General features: G+C 36.4%; 1 protein-coding gene and 1 long non-coding RNA gene across 2 annotated transcripts; both read right to left on the minus strand.

The window, feature by feature from the left end:
* Positions 1–1,376: 1,376 nt before the first annotated feature.
* LOC116308076 (polycomb group RING finger protein 1) lies at positions 1,377–9,635 on the minus strand. The gene is made up of 9 exons (XM_031718437.2): positions 9,518–9,635; positions 7,610–7,709; positions 7,119–7,174; positions 6,772–6,825; positions 6,230–6,341; positions 5,983–6,010; positions 3,750–3,851; positions 2,927–3,010; positions 1,377–2,368 (listed from the first exon to the last, which is right to left on the minus strand). The coding sequence occupies exons 1-9, from the start codon at positions 9,621–9,623 to the stop codon at positions 1,862–1,864; spliced, it is 1,149 nt and encodes a 382-aa protein (XP_031574297.2). The 5' UTR covers positions 9,624–9,635; the 3' UTR covers positions 1,377–1,861.
* A 6,813-nt stretch (positions 9,636–16,448) lies between these two features.
* On the minus strand, positions 16,449–17,543 carry LOC148907436 (uncharacterized). Its single transcript, XR_016121152.1, has 2 exons — positions 17,353–17,543; positions 16,449–17,161 (listed from the first exon to the last, which is right to left on the minus strand). It is a non-coding gene; the product is annotated as an uncharacterized LOC148907436 (long non-coding RNA).
* Positions 17,544–18,299: the final 756 nt, after the last annotated feature.

Raw genomic sequence — 18,299 nt, forward strand, 5'->3', positions numbered from 1 at the left:
ATTCACAACGACGATTTTCTGCGATATGCGCGAAAAATCGATTTGCCGTGTGACATGCCACATGTACAAAGAATTTCGGATTCGGCGACGCATTCCAAGTTTTTACCTTTTCGGTTGAATTAGAGAGTTATTCCGCACAAGAGCGCGTTAGATATAAATGGGATCCTATAAATGTACACCTTTGGACCTTAGGAATGTAAATGGGCAAAAACGGCATGCACTCATCGGTCATCTGTTTTGCCAAATTATCTAGATTGTACATCTGTGAATAAAGGTGTCATCGTTTTCATCCCGGCACTGTTAGCTCTGTGCACTTGTCTTATGTTCTACCTCAAGTACAAATATAGTAGAGCGCAGTGGCGGATCCAGGGGGGGGGGGGGGGGGGGTCGAAGGGGTCCACGGAACCCCCCTTGAAGGTTTGATCTTTTAGGTAATAGAAATATGTCATATAAATTTTGCTTAAAAGTATCCATAAGGATAATGTTGAACACGAAATGATAGATATTTAGTTATGATGTTTAATTTACCTTTAAGTTCCGTTACTAGATAGTAAATTAGGTGATTGGAGCCACTTTTTTTGTCAAACATCGACTAAACAAAAGAGAATTATACACAGTTTAAGAAACGGAACCCCCCTTTGAAAATTCCTGGATCCGCCACTGGAGCTAATTGCTATGACAGATGATGGTCGATGCATGCAGTGCGTGTGGTTTTTGCTCATCTGCATCCCTAAGGTCCAAAAATGTACATTTCGATCTCTAACGCTCTTGTGCGGAATAACTCTAAATGGATCTTCTCAAGTATTGTTGTGAAAGAAATAATACTCAAAGGAATGGACACTGTTTGATTTTAACACGTGTTAATTAATTCCCTTGACTATTATTTTTTTAAATTGAAGGAACAGCTGATATCAGTTGAAAAAGAACGATTGAAAAATATGCCGTAAGCTAAAATGACAGCAACCTTTTTAGCTTTGTATGCAAATTGCCCATTTCAGATCACATGACATTCCCTTGGTAATTGTTCTATAGGTTGCTATCAATAGACGTCACTTCCGGTAATAGCTCTTTTTTAATGGCTTGTAGAATCCTGGAGGTTGTTTTGATCTCTTGTTTGCTGGTTTGATGTCGTGAAAATAGTCAAATACAATAGTTTGAGGACTTATTTTGATATGTTTTGACTTAGCAACCACTATTTGCCCCCCAGTCAACCGCTTGTTTGCCCCTCAGTCAACTCCAAAAAGTCACGTGATTGATAGTAAGCAATTTAGAAGAACATGTCAAAATATTTACACATGAAAAAATCAAATCCCAAGAGTGGCATCACATGGTCTGAAATATGCACAACAAACGAAGAGGAAAGAAAAAACCCAGGATTTTAAAATCAAAACATTTTTATTGACTCACATGTCAATTGAATTCTATACTCAATTAAAGAATCGTTGTCGGGTTCAGAAACATAGAACATAGAAGCTGAGACCGAAATGGCACATGGGAAGTATGTTAATTAGATGCAAGCTGTGACCGGCGACCCGTGGCAGCATCCACTGTTTTTAAAACCATGGAGGTTGTTAACGTTGTGCTGAAGGTACTAAAACAGTCATTGACTTGAAGACGTATTTGTTAAAAATGCGAAGCCAAACGGCTCTCAAACGCAGGTCTTCTGATACGCGTTTGGCATTCTAAACCGACTGCATGGATGGCGCAAATGAATAAACTATAATATAATTATGTCATTTCCCATGTGCCATTTCGGTCTCAGCTTTTCTGTTCTATGTTTCTGAACCCGACAACGATTCTTCAATTTAGTGTATACAAATCTATATACAATACTAATTATCTATTCCGACGAGGATATGTACTACCTTGTAGAGACATCTACTTGTTCTTGTTTTGTGTGTAATGGAGGCACGGTGTGATCAGTGTCACTTTCTGGGGTGACAGGACACACAAAAGTGTCCATCTTAATATTGTCATTTTGTTTCACTGATTCAGGAACTGATTCGTTTTTATTTTCCTGCTGAGCATGCGCGTTACTCGATAACGGCTGACCAGCAGTTCCTGCAAGCTGAGGAGTAGAAGATGGTGTGTTGTGAGGCTGATCACTATTTTGTTCGTCTATTGATTTCAAAGCGGTAAGAGAAGTATCTGTGGTTTCTGACAAACCAATCTTCTTACATATTCTTCCTATTCGTCTTTGACGTTTTCGTTTTATCGGTGCAATACTCGTGCCATCGTTGCTTGAGATAGATTTCTGTTTTCTCCTTCGTCTTTTTTTGATCTTTATCACAGGGATTCGTTTAGGCAGTTCTTCTATTTGAGTGTCAATCTTTTTATCGATAATGATGTACTGTAGATCGATGAAGGTCTGCCAACACGATGCAAGGGAACACAATGAGTCAATCAAGCGGTAGCTCATAAATATTATGAAACATTATTAAGATATAACGCGCTCTCTGATTGGCTACCGTAGTTATATCAAAGTACAGAGACACAATTGCAAAAAACCCTTAAGATATATTTTAGAGCACCATTAAAGAAAGGTCGCTTGAGTGTGTCTGCAATGTAAAATAAACAATCTGGAAGCCATAGAGCGTTAAGTTCGAAAAGCAAGAGACTGAAGCTAACGGCTACGCCTCGTGTTCCAATATTGCTTCTCTAGTTTTTTACAGCTTCCAGCGTGTTAATATCACAGTAAAGACATAAGCGCAAACGTTTTATATTACTTAGGTAACACAATTTGATATAGTTTGACCCCAGCAACTGGTATGATAGACTGTTTCCCTTCGCTACTGAAAACACGAGGAGGAAAATTTGTTGTCTCCCCGATTAGTAAAGATGTGTGCTGACCTAGAAACCCTGAGAATATATTATTATTATCATCATCATCATCATCATCATCATCATTATTAAAGATGTGTTTTACCTTGGTATGTAATCCATATATTCTCCAGAGTTCTTTCATCGTCAGGTGATCACTCAGTATTTCATCACAGCGTACGATCTCAACCTTCATAAACGATTAGTCATTTAGCCACACATTTTTGAAACATATAGTAATACCTTACGACGTCAGTAACGGGCTGCCTGTCGAAACAGCTAGGTCAGATTGAAATAAAAGCCTTGCCTCAATAGAGGGTCCTGAAGGGGTAAGATGGGAGCTGGGATTTGCCTTTTTTTGGCTGGGAAAATGGGACTTTATGCACTGGGAATGGGATTGATATTTAAGCAAAACATAGGGATTTGGTTAAAATGGGGGCTAGGAAATGGGATAAGGACCCCCCTTCTTCTGGAGGCTCTCGATGCCGGACTACAAGGGCCACGGGACTCTTCATTCAAGACCTTGCCCGATTGTTTGAACCTTTGATGTGTAGTGCAAGCACTTTTAGACCCCTTGTAGCACGTCGGAATGCAGCTCAATTTGGAGGGAATAACAATAGGTTTCCAACTCTCATTGAAATTCTTTTGTTTTGTCCTCCAAATTAAGCTGCTTTGACATCATATCTTGATGCTAATGTTTTTCCATTTCAGACCACGTGTCATTCTCTTGAGAATAAGATTCTTTGTTTGAGTTTGGTATCCATATTCATGCGTCTTTTCATACGCAGTCGTTGATCAATAAATGATACTACTTCTAGGGAATGACTACGGAGTTCGATTGACACGTGGTCATACATGGGAAAACATTAAGGCACAATTATATTAAGTACTCGAGTTATAGAATACGACTTAACACTAGAAAAACTTACAGAATGCGTATCTTGTGGGATGCCGAATTTCATGGTAACGAATTTCTTGAGTAAATCGACGGGCAGCTTTGATGAACAGCGCAGATAACGTGTTGGGAATATCTGGAAAGGGAATACGAATACTTGTAATAGACCCCTGGCAGCACGTGGGAATGCAGCACAATTTGGAGGACATAACAATAGATTTCTCGAAACAATTCTCAGGAAATATAAATTCTTTTGTTTCGTCCTCCTAATTAAACTCCTTTGACGTCACATGCAAGGGGTTGCACCATCACGTGACGGCAGCTATGTTAGATGGCGGGAAAAGTGATACGAGTGAAAAACGTCTGCGCATGCTCTGAATCCGTATGCAAATTAGTCAAAACATATGTAAATTTGGCTTTCAAACATGCCTTATAAATTGGACTTCACAAAATGCCAAAACTTAGTGTCCATGCTTGAAACTTAAGACTAATTCTTTTATATTGTGTTTGTTAATACAGTATCTAGGTCTGACAAAAGTATACTCTCGAACTTTTTTGTATACTTGGAGAAAACAAACATTTATTTTCTCACTCAAACTCTTCAAAATTCTTAGAAAACGTGCTGAAGTGCACGCATACGCAAACGTTTTTCCTGGTGTCGGGAAAAGTACAATCGTTTTACATGAGAAATAATTAAATTCCCGAGATTAAACGGATTTAATGAGTAATAGATTTGGCAGTGGCACTGAAGGCATGGAATGATGGTATATTGCATAGTAGATTTATAAATAATATTACATCTCAACCACTGGGTCTAACGTTTTGAGGAAGGAAGACCTTGATAGCTCTAGTTGAGATAGTGAGTATGGACTGACTTTATTTGGCCGGTGAAAAAATATTATTATAAAATAACTGTTATGAATCTCGAGTTCTGATTGGTTGGGAGCGCGTGCTTTCTGAGAGCACACAGCACGCGCGTGCACTTTTAGTAGCGTCATTCCTATCTAAAATAACGGTTATTGTTATTTGTATTTTATAAAAGAAATAAAAAACTTGCTTGCTGTGCTGTGTGGAGTTATAATGCACTTGGAGATTGGCAGAACACTCGAGAAGTGTCGAGTGTCCTAACACTTCTCGAGGGTTCTGCCAACCCCCGCGTGCTTTATGACTGCACGCAGCACGCGCGCGCGTTTTCTATTTCTTCAGTATAATACTTAGTAAAAGCGGAAAGCAATTCCATTGTTTTCTTCTGTTTTAGAGTTAAGGCATTAACAGTCAATCTAAGAAAACTGTGAACACCTAAAATATGTCTGGAATGTTAAACATCATGTTCTGACCAATCACATGCGACAGTTAATTAGAAATGAATTCATTCTCGCATGTGATTGGTCAGAACAGGATGTTTAACATTCTAGACATATTTTAGGTGTTCACAGGTTTCTTAGTTTGACTGTAACCCGTGAAATAAGAACAGTGTTAGCTAGTCAACGTGTAATAAACAAATAGACACATTTAGACACACATAGACATTTAATTAATGACTTCACTCTAGTTCAAGGGCCAATTGAAATCGCTCTAAAAGATACAGTCAATTCAAAAAACGTTGTCGTCGACCGGCTCAAGCCTACGCGACTGGACCGAAGGAAATATGGGTGAAATTCACTGAAGCGGTTAAATATTCGTTCTGAATTAATTGTTCCCGCTAGTAGTAAAGATAATAATGGCGAGAAACAATTCAATCCGTCAAATGCATGTCTTCGGGTTTAGGGAAAGATAAATAAAGTAGTTATGATTCAGTTCACAATTCCGAAAATATGAAGGCATTAAAAAAACGTCTTCTTCAACGCTTCCCGCTCGCCTACGAAGGTTCGTGCTGTAAACAAGGCATAACTAGTCAGATAAAATTATGGAGTCAACTCGGCTTCAATGATTACTACCCAGAGTTCCTTTCGCCAAACGACAACGTTTTTTGAATTGACTGTATATGATAAGGCCCTGGTTAAACGAGGAAACATGTTTCCAGAAACATGTTTACCGCTCGCATGTTTCCTCGATGTTTCCCAGTTTAGCCACATGTGAAACATTGCTGCGTGCAACAAATTTTGCTTCCAAGACGCAAAAAATGTTTTGGCTGTGCGGCAGAAAGATTTCATGTTTCCAAGACGCATGGAGACATTGTTTCCCGATGTTTCCTGACAGTTTTGCCACCTTAGGAAGCATTTAGGGAAACATGTTCCGTCGTTTAGCCAGGGCCTAAGCGTGCTTACCTGTTTCTCGTCCCTGTTTCTCTTGCGCCTTAAACAAAAAAATACTTGTTGCAGATGGAGTTTCGTGAAACAAGAGTCACTTATCAAGATAACTTGATTTGACGAAATTGGGAAAAAGAAACTTAGAAAAAAGAGAAGAGAAGAGGAGAGAAGAGGAAAAAGGAATGAGACATCACATCTCAAAGTCTTTTGACTTTTCAAAATTTTACAGTTCAACTTATGAGCAGTGATAAAGTACAACACTTACCCATGAAATTCGAGTGTAATGCACACTGGGTCATCTATCACATCTGACCCTTTCTTTTGATCTCTACTCTCTTCTTCGTATGTTTCTTGTTCAACTACTTCTCCTCTGCGCTCTGAAATGACAAAAGAAATATGGTACTACAAAAAAAAAGGGGCTTGCAAAACGTCAAAAGATGCAGAGAAATGCTCTTTTGTGCCGACTCTACGAGGCTAGTAGTTAACGTGCCCACCAGCAACACGGCGTTCAGGTTGATTACTTGTAGTTATCTGCATCATTATTTGATGTTTCATCCAATCGCTAGTTTTCTTTTTTTGTTTTGTACACTGCACTAGTTTACGGGGCTCTAACAAAGTGATCATAAATTCTGATTTGAGGTGCTGTATGTTTTAATTGTTTATGACAACTTTAGAAGCTCAAAAATACTTCGTCAAAGCCTATAAAACCAGAGTAGTAAGCTGTCTAAACAACGTGTAGCGGAGAATGAAAAGGCATTTGTTGGATAAACATTTTGAATGGGATACGAAACGAAAAGTGAACTTTACCTTTTTCTACTTTTTCAAATTCTTCTTCGAACTTTTTACGGCGATGAACCTCGTCTGAAATTACAAAAAAAGTCAGGAAACAAAGAAATTATAAGAAAGACAAAATATATTAATTCGCGAAAAATAGAATGCAAAAGAAGCTAGAAACTAGAAAAAAAAAAAAAAAAAAAAAAAAAAAAAAAAACGAAAGAAATGAACGAAAAAAAGGGGGGAAAATAAAACAAAAATAAAGAAAAGAAGAATTGGAAAGCAAAACTAACGAAACCATGAATCCGAAATGACCGAAAATATGGAGAGGATAAAAATGAGTATGGAGTTTAAAATTAGTAACGTTCATTTCCTCTTACCATGATACAAGCCTGGCACAAGTTTGTAGACAACATCTTGAAGAACGCGATCAGGTCTGTAGAAAGAATACATTAATCATCAACTACTAGAACATACGGCGGTCGGGTATTGTTTAACTTATATATCTTGACCGCATTCTTCATCCGAAGTCTAAAAGAGGCAATCATAAAGGTTTTTCGACACAAATATTTTTTCTTTAAAAAAAAAAAAAAAAAAAAAAAAAACAACGCATTTTGGGTGCTGCGGGATCGATTCTCGAATGACCCCCTCAGTATGTGAGTTGAGTCTGTTTGATGTGTTGTTCTCTCCTGTGCCGCGAAGGGTTTTCTCTGGGTTTCCCGATATTCCTCCGTTCGTAAAAATCAACATACATGAATGGCATATTTGAGTGTTGTGTGTTATAGATATATAGTGAATGTAGTGTGAAGGTGTTGAGCGAACTTGAACTGACAACAAGCCCCTTACGCGGAGTGATGGTTGTAACACGTACCTGATGTTAAGAAACGGTCTTGTTTTATGGATTTCTGTTTCACACACAGGACAATGAAAGCTTCTTCTCTCGAGCCAACAGATAATACAACTTCTGCAGACTATCAATAAAGTAGAGCATGAAAGAGTTAAACTTTCGATCCTCGATGGATGGCTAGACACTTACATAGAGATTTTCTTATAGAAACATTTACATCTTAAGGCCGGTTTAGACGGCAACTATTGTACATATACAACACGCTCGCGACATCCTACAACTCGAGTCGTAGCGTGTAAATCACGCCTACAACTCGCCTACGACAGACGCAAGCGTGTTGTATATATACGATAGTTGTAGGCGAAAATCGTACCGTATAAACCGGCCTTTAGAAAACCATTTTCTCCTATTTATTTTGATTTTCTCGAGCGCCTTCTGGCGTTGAATTTTCTTATGAAACTTTGCTCGACATTCTTTTCTTTTCGGCGAAGTGGCGATCCGGATTTCGATTCCCGGGCTCGGTGTCGTCTGTGAGTATAGAGTTGCTTGTTAATTCTCTCCTGTGCTTCGAGGGTTTTTCTCCAGGTTCTCCGGTTTTTCTCCCTCAAAAATAAACTTCTAAATTCCAACTGGAATTTATGATCAGTATATGAAATCAAGAGCCGCTGTGTCGGGAAATGCCACTTTTACATATATTTTATTTGTTTTCGTTTATTCTTTATATGCCGTATTTTTCACAACTAACATTCACGATCAACTAAGAATCGATTTTCGATTGCATGACTTTTGATCAGCCATGCCATAGATTACATTCATCTGATTAAGTCAATCAGTAAGGAAAAAAATCGTTGTCGCTCTCTTAAGCCAAAGATTTCAATTTGGTAAACGCTTGACCTAAACCTTTGAGAGCTGAAGTTACTATGATTTTGTTCAACACTTAATTTTTCTCGCCAAATTTTGAAAAAAATAAAAAAAACCGTATATTTCCATCTACTTGACTTATTCTTGAAGCTGTACACAAATAAAAATACGCCAGAAAATACTCGATTTGTATAGTTTTGTGTAAACAGCGATATACATATTTGTCAGAATCCGATTTATATAAACGCGAACCAGGATTATATATATTTTATCGCTAGATATACAGAAGTACTTTTGCACCGACAAAAAGTTGAACTATAGAAACTAGAAACTTCAATATTACGTAAAGTTTAACTCGAACAATACGACGATGACAAAGAAGAAGACGAGATTTTATTTGTACGGAATCAAAGAGAGATTTATCAGGTTAAGACCTGTTTTTCTAAGCTAATATATATTTGACTGTATAAAGGTTTTGGGTCGTCGAAACAAAAAATGAAATCTTGACATATATCCGTATCGTTTATTTGACTACGACTGCAATCATCAAAGACTTCAGAATGCTAAAAGAACTTGGTTTCTTTTTGGCTGTATTTCTTATGAAAGACGTATTCTGTATTATTGTTGAGCACTCAGCTAGGTAGATGTTAAAACGTTTTTGTGCTCTCATATAGTGATCATTTAGCACTAAGTACATCTCGAGCACAGGGCCGTAGTTTCAGAACACTTATGTTGAAAGGAAAAATCCGGCTCACGAACTAGATGTATTTTTTAACGAAGTTCTGCACGTACGAAGTTCTTTCTCTAGTTTGGTTTAAGAAATAGAAAAAATATTTGAATGTTTATATGATAACGAAGACGATTTACGATTTAAAACTGCTGCAAGAATAGCTAATAAGGTTGTTTACAGTGCCGTGCATGGTTAGATCTCATTGAATTTATACATCAAAATATATCGCAAGGAACTGTAGCTTAAAATCAATCCTCCTTCTCCCAAAAGTTTACTACATCGTCACATATTATTGCTATTTAGAAGTTTTTCAGGAACGACGTTAGCCAGAGAAGACTTACAGGAGTGTAAACACTCAATGATGGTAGTAGCATCCACGAGATATCCTCCACACAGTACACAAGTGATGTGAGGGTTCAGAGACTTTAACTTCATCGAGCGAAGCATCGTAACTCGAGATATCCTGTAAAATGGAAAAAATACAAGCTAAAACAGCATAGGCATTAGTCATAATAATGACAGAATAATATGATTATTGGCTCTTTTTTTATAAAATATAGAACGTTCTTGTGTAGGATAATTACGGCGAATTATGAAGCTGAGTACTTAGTCGTAGGACTAAAGAAAATACTCATTTGAAAAATTGCTTATATTCTTTTAAATCAGACTTATTTCGATAAAAATGATGATTATCCGAGACAGTCGGTTCCAATAATTTTTCACATATCTTTGTTTTTAATCCTTTCTTTAGCGAAAATTTGCTCCTTTTTACCCCGGATTTTTTCATCGACTTGTTAACTGGTTCATTCCTCTTCAAAATACCGTTCTTTATTTGATTTTGGTAATACAAGACTTTATTTTTACTTGTATCAAACCTCGAAGGATCCATGATCGTTAAGTTCCAGTAGCTGCTTCAAGCGAGTGAAGTAATACAACTCCTTGCTAAAATTTATACCTTAGTGAATATTGTCACGGCAATGGCATTTATTTCAAACAATTTATAGAATTCGATTCAAAGTTTTATTGTAGATTGTATTTGTTTTAAAAGAATCTTAGAAAAGGAAGAGAAAATTGTAAATGCTTGACCAAATTGGTAAAATTTTGCCTTAAACGTGGGTGTTGAATCTAGTGAATATTCTGGTTCGACACTTGAGCTAGTCAGAAATTGCTTGCTCAAAATAAGGACTACTGATCATTCGGGAAAACTTCGAATTTACTTCAAGAGGTTTATTAGCTAGAAATTTTCAGTTTTTCCCAGTTTAAGAAAAGGAATTTTGAGCAGTGGTTATTGAGTTTAACAGAAGCTTTCGCAGTAATAGTGAAACTGTACAAGTCTAATGGTTTCCCGGCCTGATGTCTGTCTTGTCATGGTTGAGAAGTTAATATCGATTTCACAGACCCGGCCAAGAAAACTTCCATTTTTAAAGACAAAATTAAAGTTACGTTCTAATATTAATAATAGTTAGATACAGGATGATTTACTTAGCTTTCCTGTGAAATTTGGGGTAAAAAACGAACGATCTTGGTATGTTTTGCAACAAGAGAAGTTGGCCAATAATACCAGACTGACAGGGTGCATAACGAAACGAAAACAGTAAACCAGCCATAAAATATTCACCCAAAATCAGCCGACGATTACCACTCAAAATAACAAGATTTTGATAAAATAATAAAACAGGTATCGAGATAAAGTCTTCTTCTAACGTATTACAAGAAACAGAATTGAAATCAGGCAAGTTTCAAGGATATTTTACCTTTTTCTGTGAGTCGACTAACCTTGTTGAAGATGGAGCCGGAATTTATATGAGAACACGTTGCCATTGACTTGGAGATCACGTGACCTGACCTGTACCAGTCTCCCTAGGGTTTGTCACAAATATTTTTCTTTACATTTTTTGGTGATTTTTTGTGGTTTTAATTCTGTCTTTGTTTGCAGCTTTTAAAATGTGTTTAACCATTTTATCATATTTTCTAAATGGAAAATATGTTAAAATGGAACATATATATGTGTGCGAAAAAACTGAAACGGTGACAGAATTTAAAGTGTACTTCTATAAACTAGACTGTTATAATGATTGTACATGAAAATAAAATCATTTTATCTAGTATATTAGAAGTAGGCTAATTCTGTTACCTTTCCAGGTTTTTTCGACAAAACATGCGAATTAAAGAAATAGTTTTTAGGTAAAGTAATTATTGAAAACAGATAAACCTATCCGTGTCACTGCAGACCTAACTTTCTGGTTTGGTGTGTTGATATTGTTGTTGTTGTTGTTGTTGTTGTTGTTGTTGTTGTTGTAGTAGTAGTAGTAGTAGTAGTAGTAGTAGTAGTAGTAGTAGTAGTAGTAGTAGTATTTTGTAAAATATGTTGTGTATTTGACGATCTCGTCTAAGTCCGCAACTTAACAATAATAATACAATAATACAATAACAAAATAATAACCAATCTGACAAATAAAAAATAAGTAAAATACTAAGACACTAAAAAGGAATGAAATATCTTGATATGAATGTGACGATGAAAAATTCTTTTCTTAAAAGTTATTTTAACCAAAATCTTGTACGGCCCAGCCAAGGCTTGCACTGCAGATTTCTCGGATTTCGTGGATTCCTCCGAAGAGCTCAGTTTATTTTATGGATAAGTATTAGACGAATATAACTATAAACTAAAAGAACTTAATTGCTCATCATAAGTAATTTGTTTATTTCTTTAATCTTCGTATTATATTTGATTTTTAGACGTATATCTCACTACCAGGCTAGGAATAAATCGCGATAGATCAAAACACCATGCATTTGTATACTTAAGCTAGGCAAGCTCTATTCTAGTTAAAATGATTTTTAGGACGTAAAATTGCCAGTAAAAATCGTTCCCTGTTGATTACCAGTGTCAATTATGTTAACAAACAAGAGGTTTGACAGAGACAGGTGATGGGACTGACTACCATGATAATTTACATAACATGAAGAACAAAACATCAATAAATCGTGAGATTCAACCCTAGACATCGCTCAAATAAAACCCATTTAAATCTATCTAACTCCTAAAAGACACTGCTAAAAAATGAATAAAACGTATCATCAATGAATGGCTTTAAAGAACTTGTGATTTGGATACTTCAGTATAAACTCGCAGACTGCATTCGGCTTCAGATTTTACGCCGTTATTCACATATTTATTCCAAGCGTGACTTATTTCGTATATATTAAAAAATACTGGACGAACATACGAGTACCCTTGAGTGTTAATAATAGCTCGTTGCTACCATCCACAATATCATCGTTGTATTAAACAACTGAATCTAAGACAATTCTAACCCAGTTAGGGAGCAAAGAGTTATCAAATCCTAGTGATATAAAATAATAGTTTTAAAATAAAGACTATATATTCAGGGGAAATTTTTGACTAAACTGAAACAAGTTCGTCCAACATTTTGCATTTTTATCGACTCTAATAACTTTCACTTTCTCAGAAAAATAAATAAATAAATTGAAGAAAATGATGCTGTTAGAAGCTGTTGGCTGAGCATAGAAAAAAAATATATAAATATATATAAGTAATATAAGTAATATATAAGTTGATAGTGAATACAGAGTATCCGTAGCCGAGTTGTAGCTTGAGTTGCGCCATAGCTATTAACTATGGCTGAACCTATCTGGGTCAAACTTATGCCCTCTGCTGTAGAATTCTAGATAATAGACTAAAAATATTTAGATATGTAGAAAACTTTTGTAAACGTTTGCATTAAAATCCAACGCGATAATGCGCCTAATATTTCCTTTGTAGAATTCGTAAACTAGCTTCTTTGAAAGAATTCATTGTAATCGGAAGAAGCACTATTCATTTGATTCTGACAATAGTTTTCTCTCAATACCGTTCTACGTTATCAAACCCTGAAAGTCACTTCTGCCATCAAAATCAGGGCAGGGCTAAGGGCTCGTCTTTCACACTAGGTCCATTTTAGATCGATCTGTATGTTGGATAGAACCAAGATCGATCCGAGCTCAGTTTTCGAGAGCGTGTTCATGCTATAAACGACCACAAACATACAAAACAAAACAAAACAAAACAAAAACAAAAAAAAAAAAAAAAAACGAAAACAAAAACAAAAACAAAAAAAAACCACAGGTAGTTTAACCAAAACCGGGTGCCAAAATATCTAGTAGGGATTACATAAAAAATAAATAAAACTAAATTTGCAAATTTAGTTTTACTCGTTCCTCTATGGCTCGTTCTCATATTACGCTTTCTTCCGTGAATTTTCCAACATATTCATAATTGCTTTTAGAAAAAAACTTTCTTGTCGCTCAACGTCTCACCATGTTTCGACATCATTCAGTAGAGTATACTGTATGCTGATGATACTAGTAAGGTGCGATAGTGCAGAATATACACAATATACGTAAGACGTCTATTGACTATGGTGCACTTTCTTTTTAGTTTTCATAAACGCATCCCACATGGAAAGGAGGGAGTATGCGTTCAAAACCATCAGCGTCACAATCACGATTTTTGAGGTTGCTGGTCATAGCAAGGGGTTAATCATCTTTTGCAAGTAAGCTCACGATTGCCGATAGTTGGTGAAGTTTTTCTTTACAAGTCGGTGTAGAAATTCAAGTCCAAGATCTGAGATTCACAGTTCAAGATTCAAGGCTCAAGATTCTCAAGACTCAAGAATCAAGATTTCTGAAGTCAAGAGCTGGAGTTGTATCCTCCTCCCCCTGTTGGATTATTCCCTAGGTTTGTCCTACTTCGACAACCTAGGAATATTTCCTTCAAGGGCACTGATTATTAATATTTTTGGTATATTATTTTTTGGTCAAATATGTTCTCTGTACATAGGCCAAATACATTAGAATTAGGGCTTCCACGTCAATTACAGAAGCTTAGACAGCCGGTCACTAGGGATGAAATTATTGCGGCCATTGGAAAAGTTCTTGGAAACGAATTGCGTACTGCCATAAAATGTGTCCAGGTGTCTAATACAGGTTATTCTTGTAGAGTAACGTTTAAGGAGGAATCTCATAGACAAAGGGAACAGTTATTTACGAAAGGAATCTATATTAGGGGCTGTTTTTGCTTTTTCAATGGGGTTGAATCACCTCAACAAGTTGTGACGGTTTCAAACCTCCCTTGTGAGGTGGAGGATGACGACATCAAGGAATACTTTGAAAAATATGGGAGCGTAAATCAAGTGGGGAGAAATTTAGACAAATTTGGCTTTGAAACTGGAGATAGACGGCTTTTTGTGACATTAAATGAGCATACTCCTACGAGTGTTCTTTTGGACCCGTTTATTGCTCATATTAGATACCGTAGTCAGCCATTATGTTGTTTCTCATGCAACTGGTGGGGACATTCAAATACAAGATGTCCCCTAAAAGGTGTCTGCAACCGCTGTGGTGCGCAAGGTCACCATTCTTATGCTTGCTCGAAGGATCTTATTGAACCCCCTCGTTACGCTATAGATCGTCCTGAAGGACAGGACTTTCCGCAACATCCTGCTCTTTCTCTCCCAGAGGAGTCTCAAGAGTTGACAGAAAATATATCTCAGTCAGGTGTGATCACTGAAGTTGTACAGGAACCTACAGATTTGCGTTCTTCTTTGCAAAAGGATTCCTCCTCAGAAGTTATTTCTTCGCAACCGCTTTTTCCTAATCCTCCTTCTCAGGATTCTCTTCAAAATGTTGAAGTACTATCTCTGTCATGTGATTCTAACTCTTCAATTTCCTTGGGAACATCTTTGTCCTCTGCTTCATTTAGTCATATGGTCAAACAAAACACGACGAAGGAAAAACCTGCTGAAGGGATGGACATTTGCTTTACTAATTTACGTAACCTCAAAAGATCTGTGGATCCAAAGGAGGTTATTACTCAACGTTCTAAAAAAAAACCCTAATTTTTCTTGCGTATTTATATAGTTATCTATATTTCTAATCATATATTGAAGGATTTGTATTGAAGTATGAATTGTTTACGTAATGTCATTTGTTATATGAATAATGTTACAAATAATGTTATGATTATTGAAAATGTTGAAATTGATGGTTTATTAATAAGCAGTTATTCAGAATATTGAAACTATCATAAATACTTGTTGATTTTTGTTTAAAATGAGGGCTCTCACTATAAACATAAATGGTCTGCGAGAGTATGTGAAAAGAACAACATTTATTTTTTGGCTGTCTTCCTTATCTCGCCCGCCTGATATTGTGAGCATCCAAGAAACTCACTGTATTTCACAACAAGAACTCAATAATTGGTTTGATAATTCTCCTTATCTAACTTTTGGAGATTTCAACACAAAGCATTCTGGTGGTACTGCAATTTTGTTAAAGCGTGCCTCTCCCTTTTCTGTACTTAAACAGTACTCGGGTATCAATGGCCGCTTCACTTATTTAGATGTCCAATATGACTCTTGCAAAGTTTCTATCGTCTCCCTGTATGCTCCCAATCACAATCCTGAAAGAGATAGGTTTTTGACACAAGTAAATAATAGGCTTGATCCTACGTCTGACATTCTCCTCTTAGGGGATTTCAATACGGTTTTTACACCTATTCTGGATCGTCGATCCTTTAATTCTGTACTACCTGCTAGTTATGACAGTGTTACTGTCCTTCCCATCTTATTCCATGAAAATCGCTTGATTGACATTTGGAGGCACTGTCATCCTAGAACCCAAGAATTTACTTATATCAGTACTAATGGCATGGCTGCGTCCCGCATTGATATGATCGGACTTCCATTGCGTTTTGTTCCTCATGTTTCTGAGTGCAGTATTTTACCTTGTCCGCATTCTGATCACTCTGCTGTTTTCCTTGATTTCATATTGCCTGAAGTTCCACCCAGAGGCCCTTATTTTTGGAAACTCAATGTTAGTATTTTGGATAATGATGCATACGTGCACTGTTATTTTTTAGGAGTTGATATAACTCCAAAAGTGGAGTAGAAAAAAAAGGTACAGGATAACTCCTTTTTTGGAGTAACTTTAACTCCACTGATTTAACTCCCTTCCAAGAGTAAAATTTACTCCCATGAATAGTAACGTTTACTCCCATGAAAGAGTGACTTCTACTCTACATGGGAGTTGTTTTGAACCCCCTAACAGAGTCAAATTTATCCTTTCGGAGTTGTTATAACCCCCTGTTTGTCACCTTTCAAAGGAGTAAAATTTACACCTTTTCAGGAGTAGATTTTTTCTTACTTTTTAAGCTTCATCAATTCCCACTGTACGTTGAAGAATAATAACACAAATGACTACAAAACTACATTTGGTTAAAAAAATGTTTATTACATATGATAATTTACTAACAATACAGCAATATAGTTACAACCAGTAATGCCGAAATGATAAGTATATTTAATAACAACATTTGATGTCGCCTGCGTTCACTGCATGACACAATCTCTACTCATACTTCTTCATTTTTCAGTAACAGTCAAACCAGCTAATACGTTCCTATCAAGGCTAGAAGATTCAGTCAATTTTTCAGAATCTTATTTCGAGTTTGTTTTGAAACTTGTATTTAATAATACGGGCACAGATGAAAACCGTCTTATGTCTTCACAGATATGCACAAAACCAAAATCATTTCACTGTTGTATAGCTACCAACTCAAACCCATCTGTCGAAGATCATTACAACCGCCAATACAAGTTTCAAAACAAATTCGAATTCAAATTTCTGTCTATATGGTTAATGCCGAGCATGTTTGGCTTCATCGAGCGCCATCGACAAACATGATCATTAACAATCCTCTTAAATCTTTTCATTCTTTAACCATCGGTCCCTTTTTTCAATGTTCCAGCTGTGTCGTATATATTTTTCTACCGTATATATCAGTATTTCTTGAAGGAATACAAATCTTGGAAGACAGTTTCGTTTCGAATTTACCTCATCGTCAACAAGCTTGGTGAGGTGCGAGCCTCGTGCTTTACTCCGGCAGAAACCAAAGGATCATACAATAATTCAGCACCCATAACCTACGAGAGGACAAAAAAAGCTTTTATTAATGATTTATCATACTCAGCTATATACAAGGATGCTTAAGCTTAAATAAGAGCATCGCTTTGCAGTTACAGAACACCGAAAGCTTTCAATTTCTATCATTATTAACAAAACAAACTTGTTTAAACTTTCTGATCTAAATAATACGAACAAAATAGTAATTTACCTGCACAATATATTGAATCCTTTGAAAGTAAGTCATCCATTACCACAAAAGTTACTTTTGAAATAACAATTCAATGGGTTTAAGGCTGGTTTTTAACTTCAAAACACCGAGACAAGCACTTTCCAATTCCAAGATTAGTACGTTGCTGCGGGAAATAGTGATACTCTATACCAGGTCATAGTCCAAAAACATCCCTGGCATTGCCGATGTATATAAGATCCACCAATCACGATCAAGAAAATTTGATACAAGCATGTAGTGTGCACGTGGTCTAACGAGTCCAACCTTAATGTCCTGTGTGGTATAAATCTTGTGCGAAGACCTACAAAAATGTTCTCTTTTTAAGAAACATCTGATTCGCAAGCACTTCATCACGAAAGATACACAACACGATTCATAAGATGACGACTCTGGAAGTGTTTGAGTGCTCTAGCGCAAGTGAAGTTGATCTGACGAGCGAGGAGCGCCAAGAACTTTACCATCGGTACGATCGTGCAGAGAATGGACAATTTGACCCACAAAAAAAGCCAAAAAATTGAAAACGGCATATGCTTTTTCCCTTGTGAAACTTAAAGAAAGGAGTCGAGTGCTACAGGCAATTATAGATTTGTGTACGATACGTCAGAGTTAAAATTACTCTAAGGTCGCATTAACGAAAGGAGTTGAAACAACTCCCGTCAATTTAACTCCAAAAATAGAGTCAAACTTACTCTGGTTGTTTCCGTCAAACATGAATTAAAAACAGCATGGTTTATCTTTTTTATCTAAAAATAGGCTTAAATCTACTCCATTATTGATAATGTACTCTTTATAGTAATGTTCAACTGTTCGTCATTTCCAAAGAGTTAAATTTACTCTTGGAGGAATGCATTTTACTCTTGGAAGCGTTAAAATTACTCCCATTGTAGAGTAGATTTAACTCTCTTTCAAGTTACTCCACTCTGTAG

Source organism: Actinia tenebrosa, unplaced genomic scaffold (assembly GCF_029948245.1).
Source record: "Actinia tenebrosa isolate PJP-AT-01 unplaced genomic scaffold, QUT_ActTen_1.0 PGA_scaffold4__44_contigs__length_22323623, whole genome shotgun sequence".
NCBI classification, from domain to species: Eukaryota; Metazoa; Cnidaria; class Anthozoa; order Actiniaria; family Actiniidae; genus Actinia; species Actinia tenebrosa.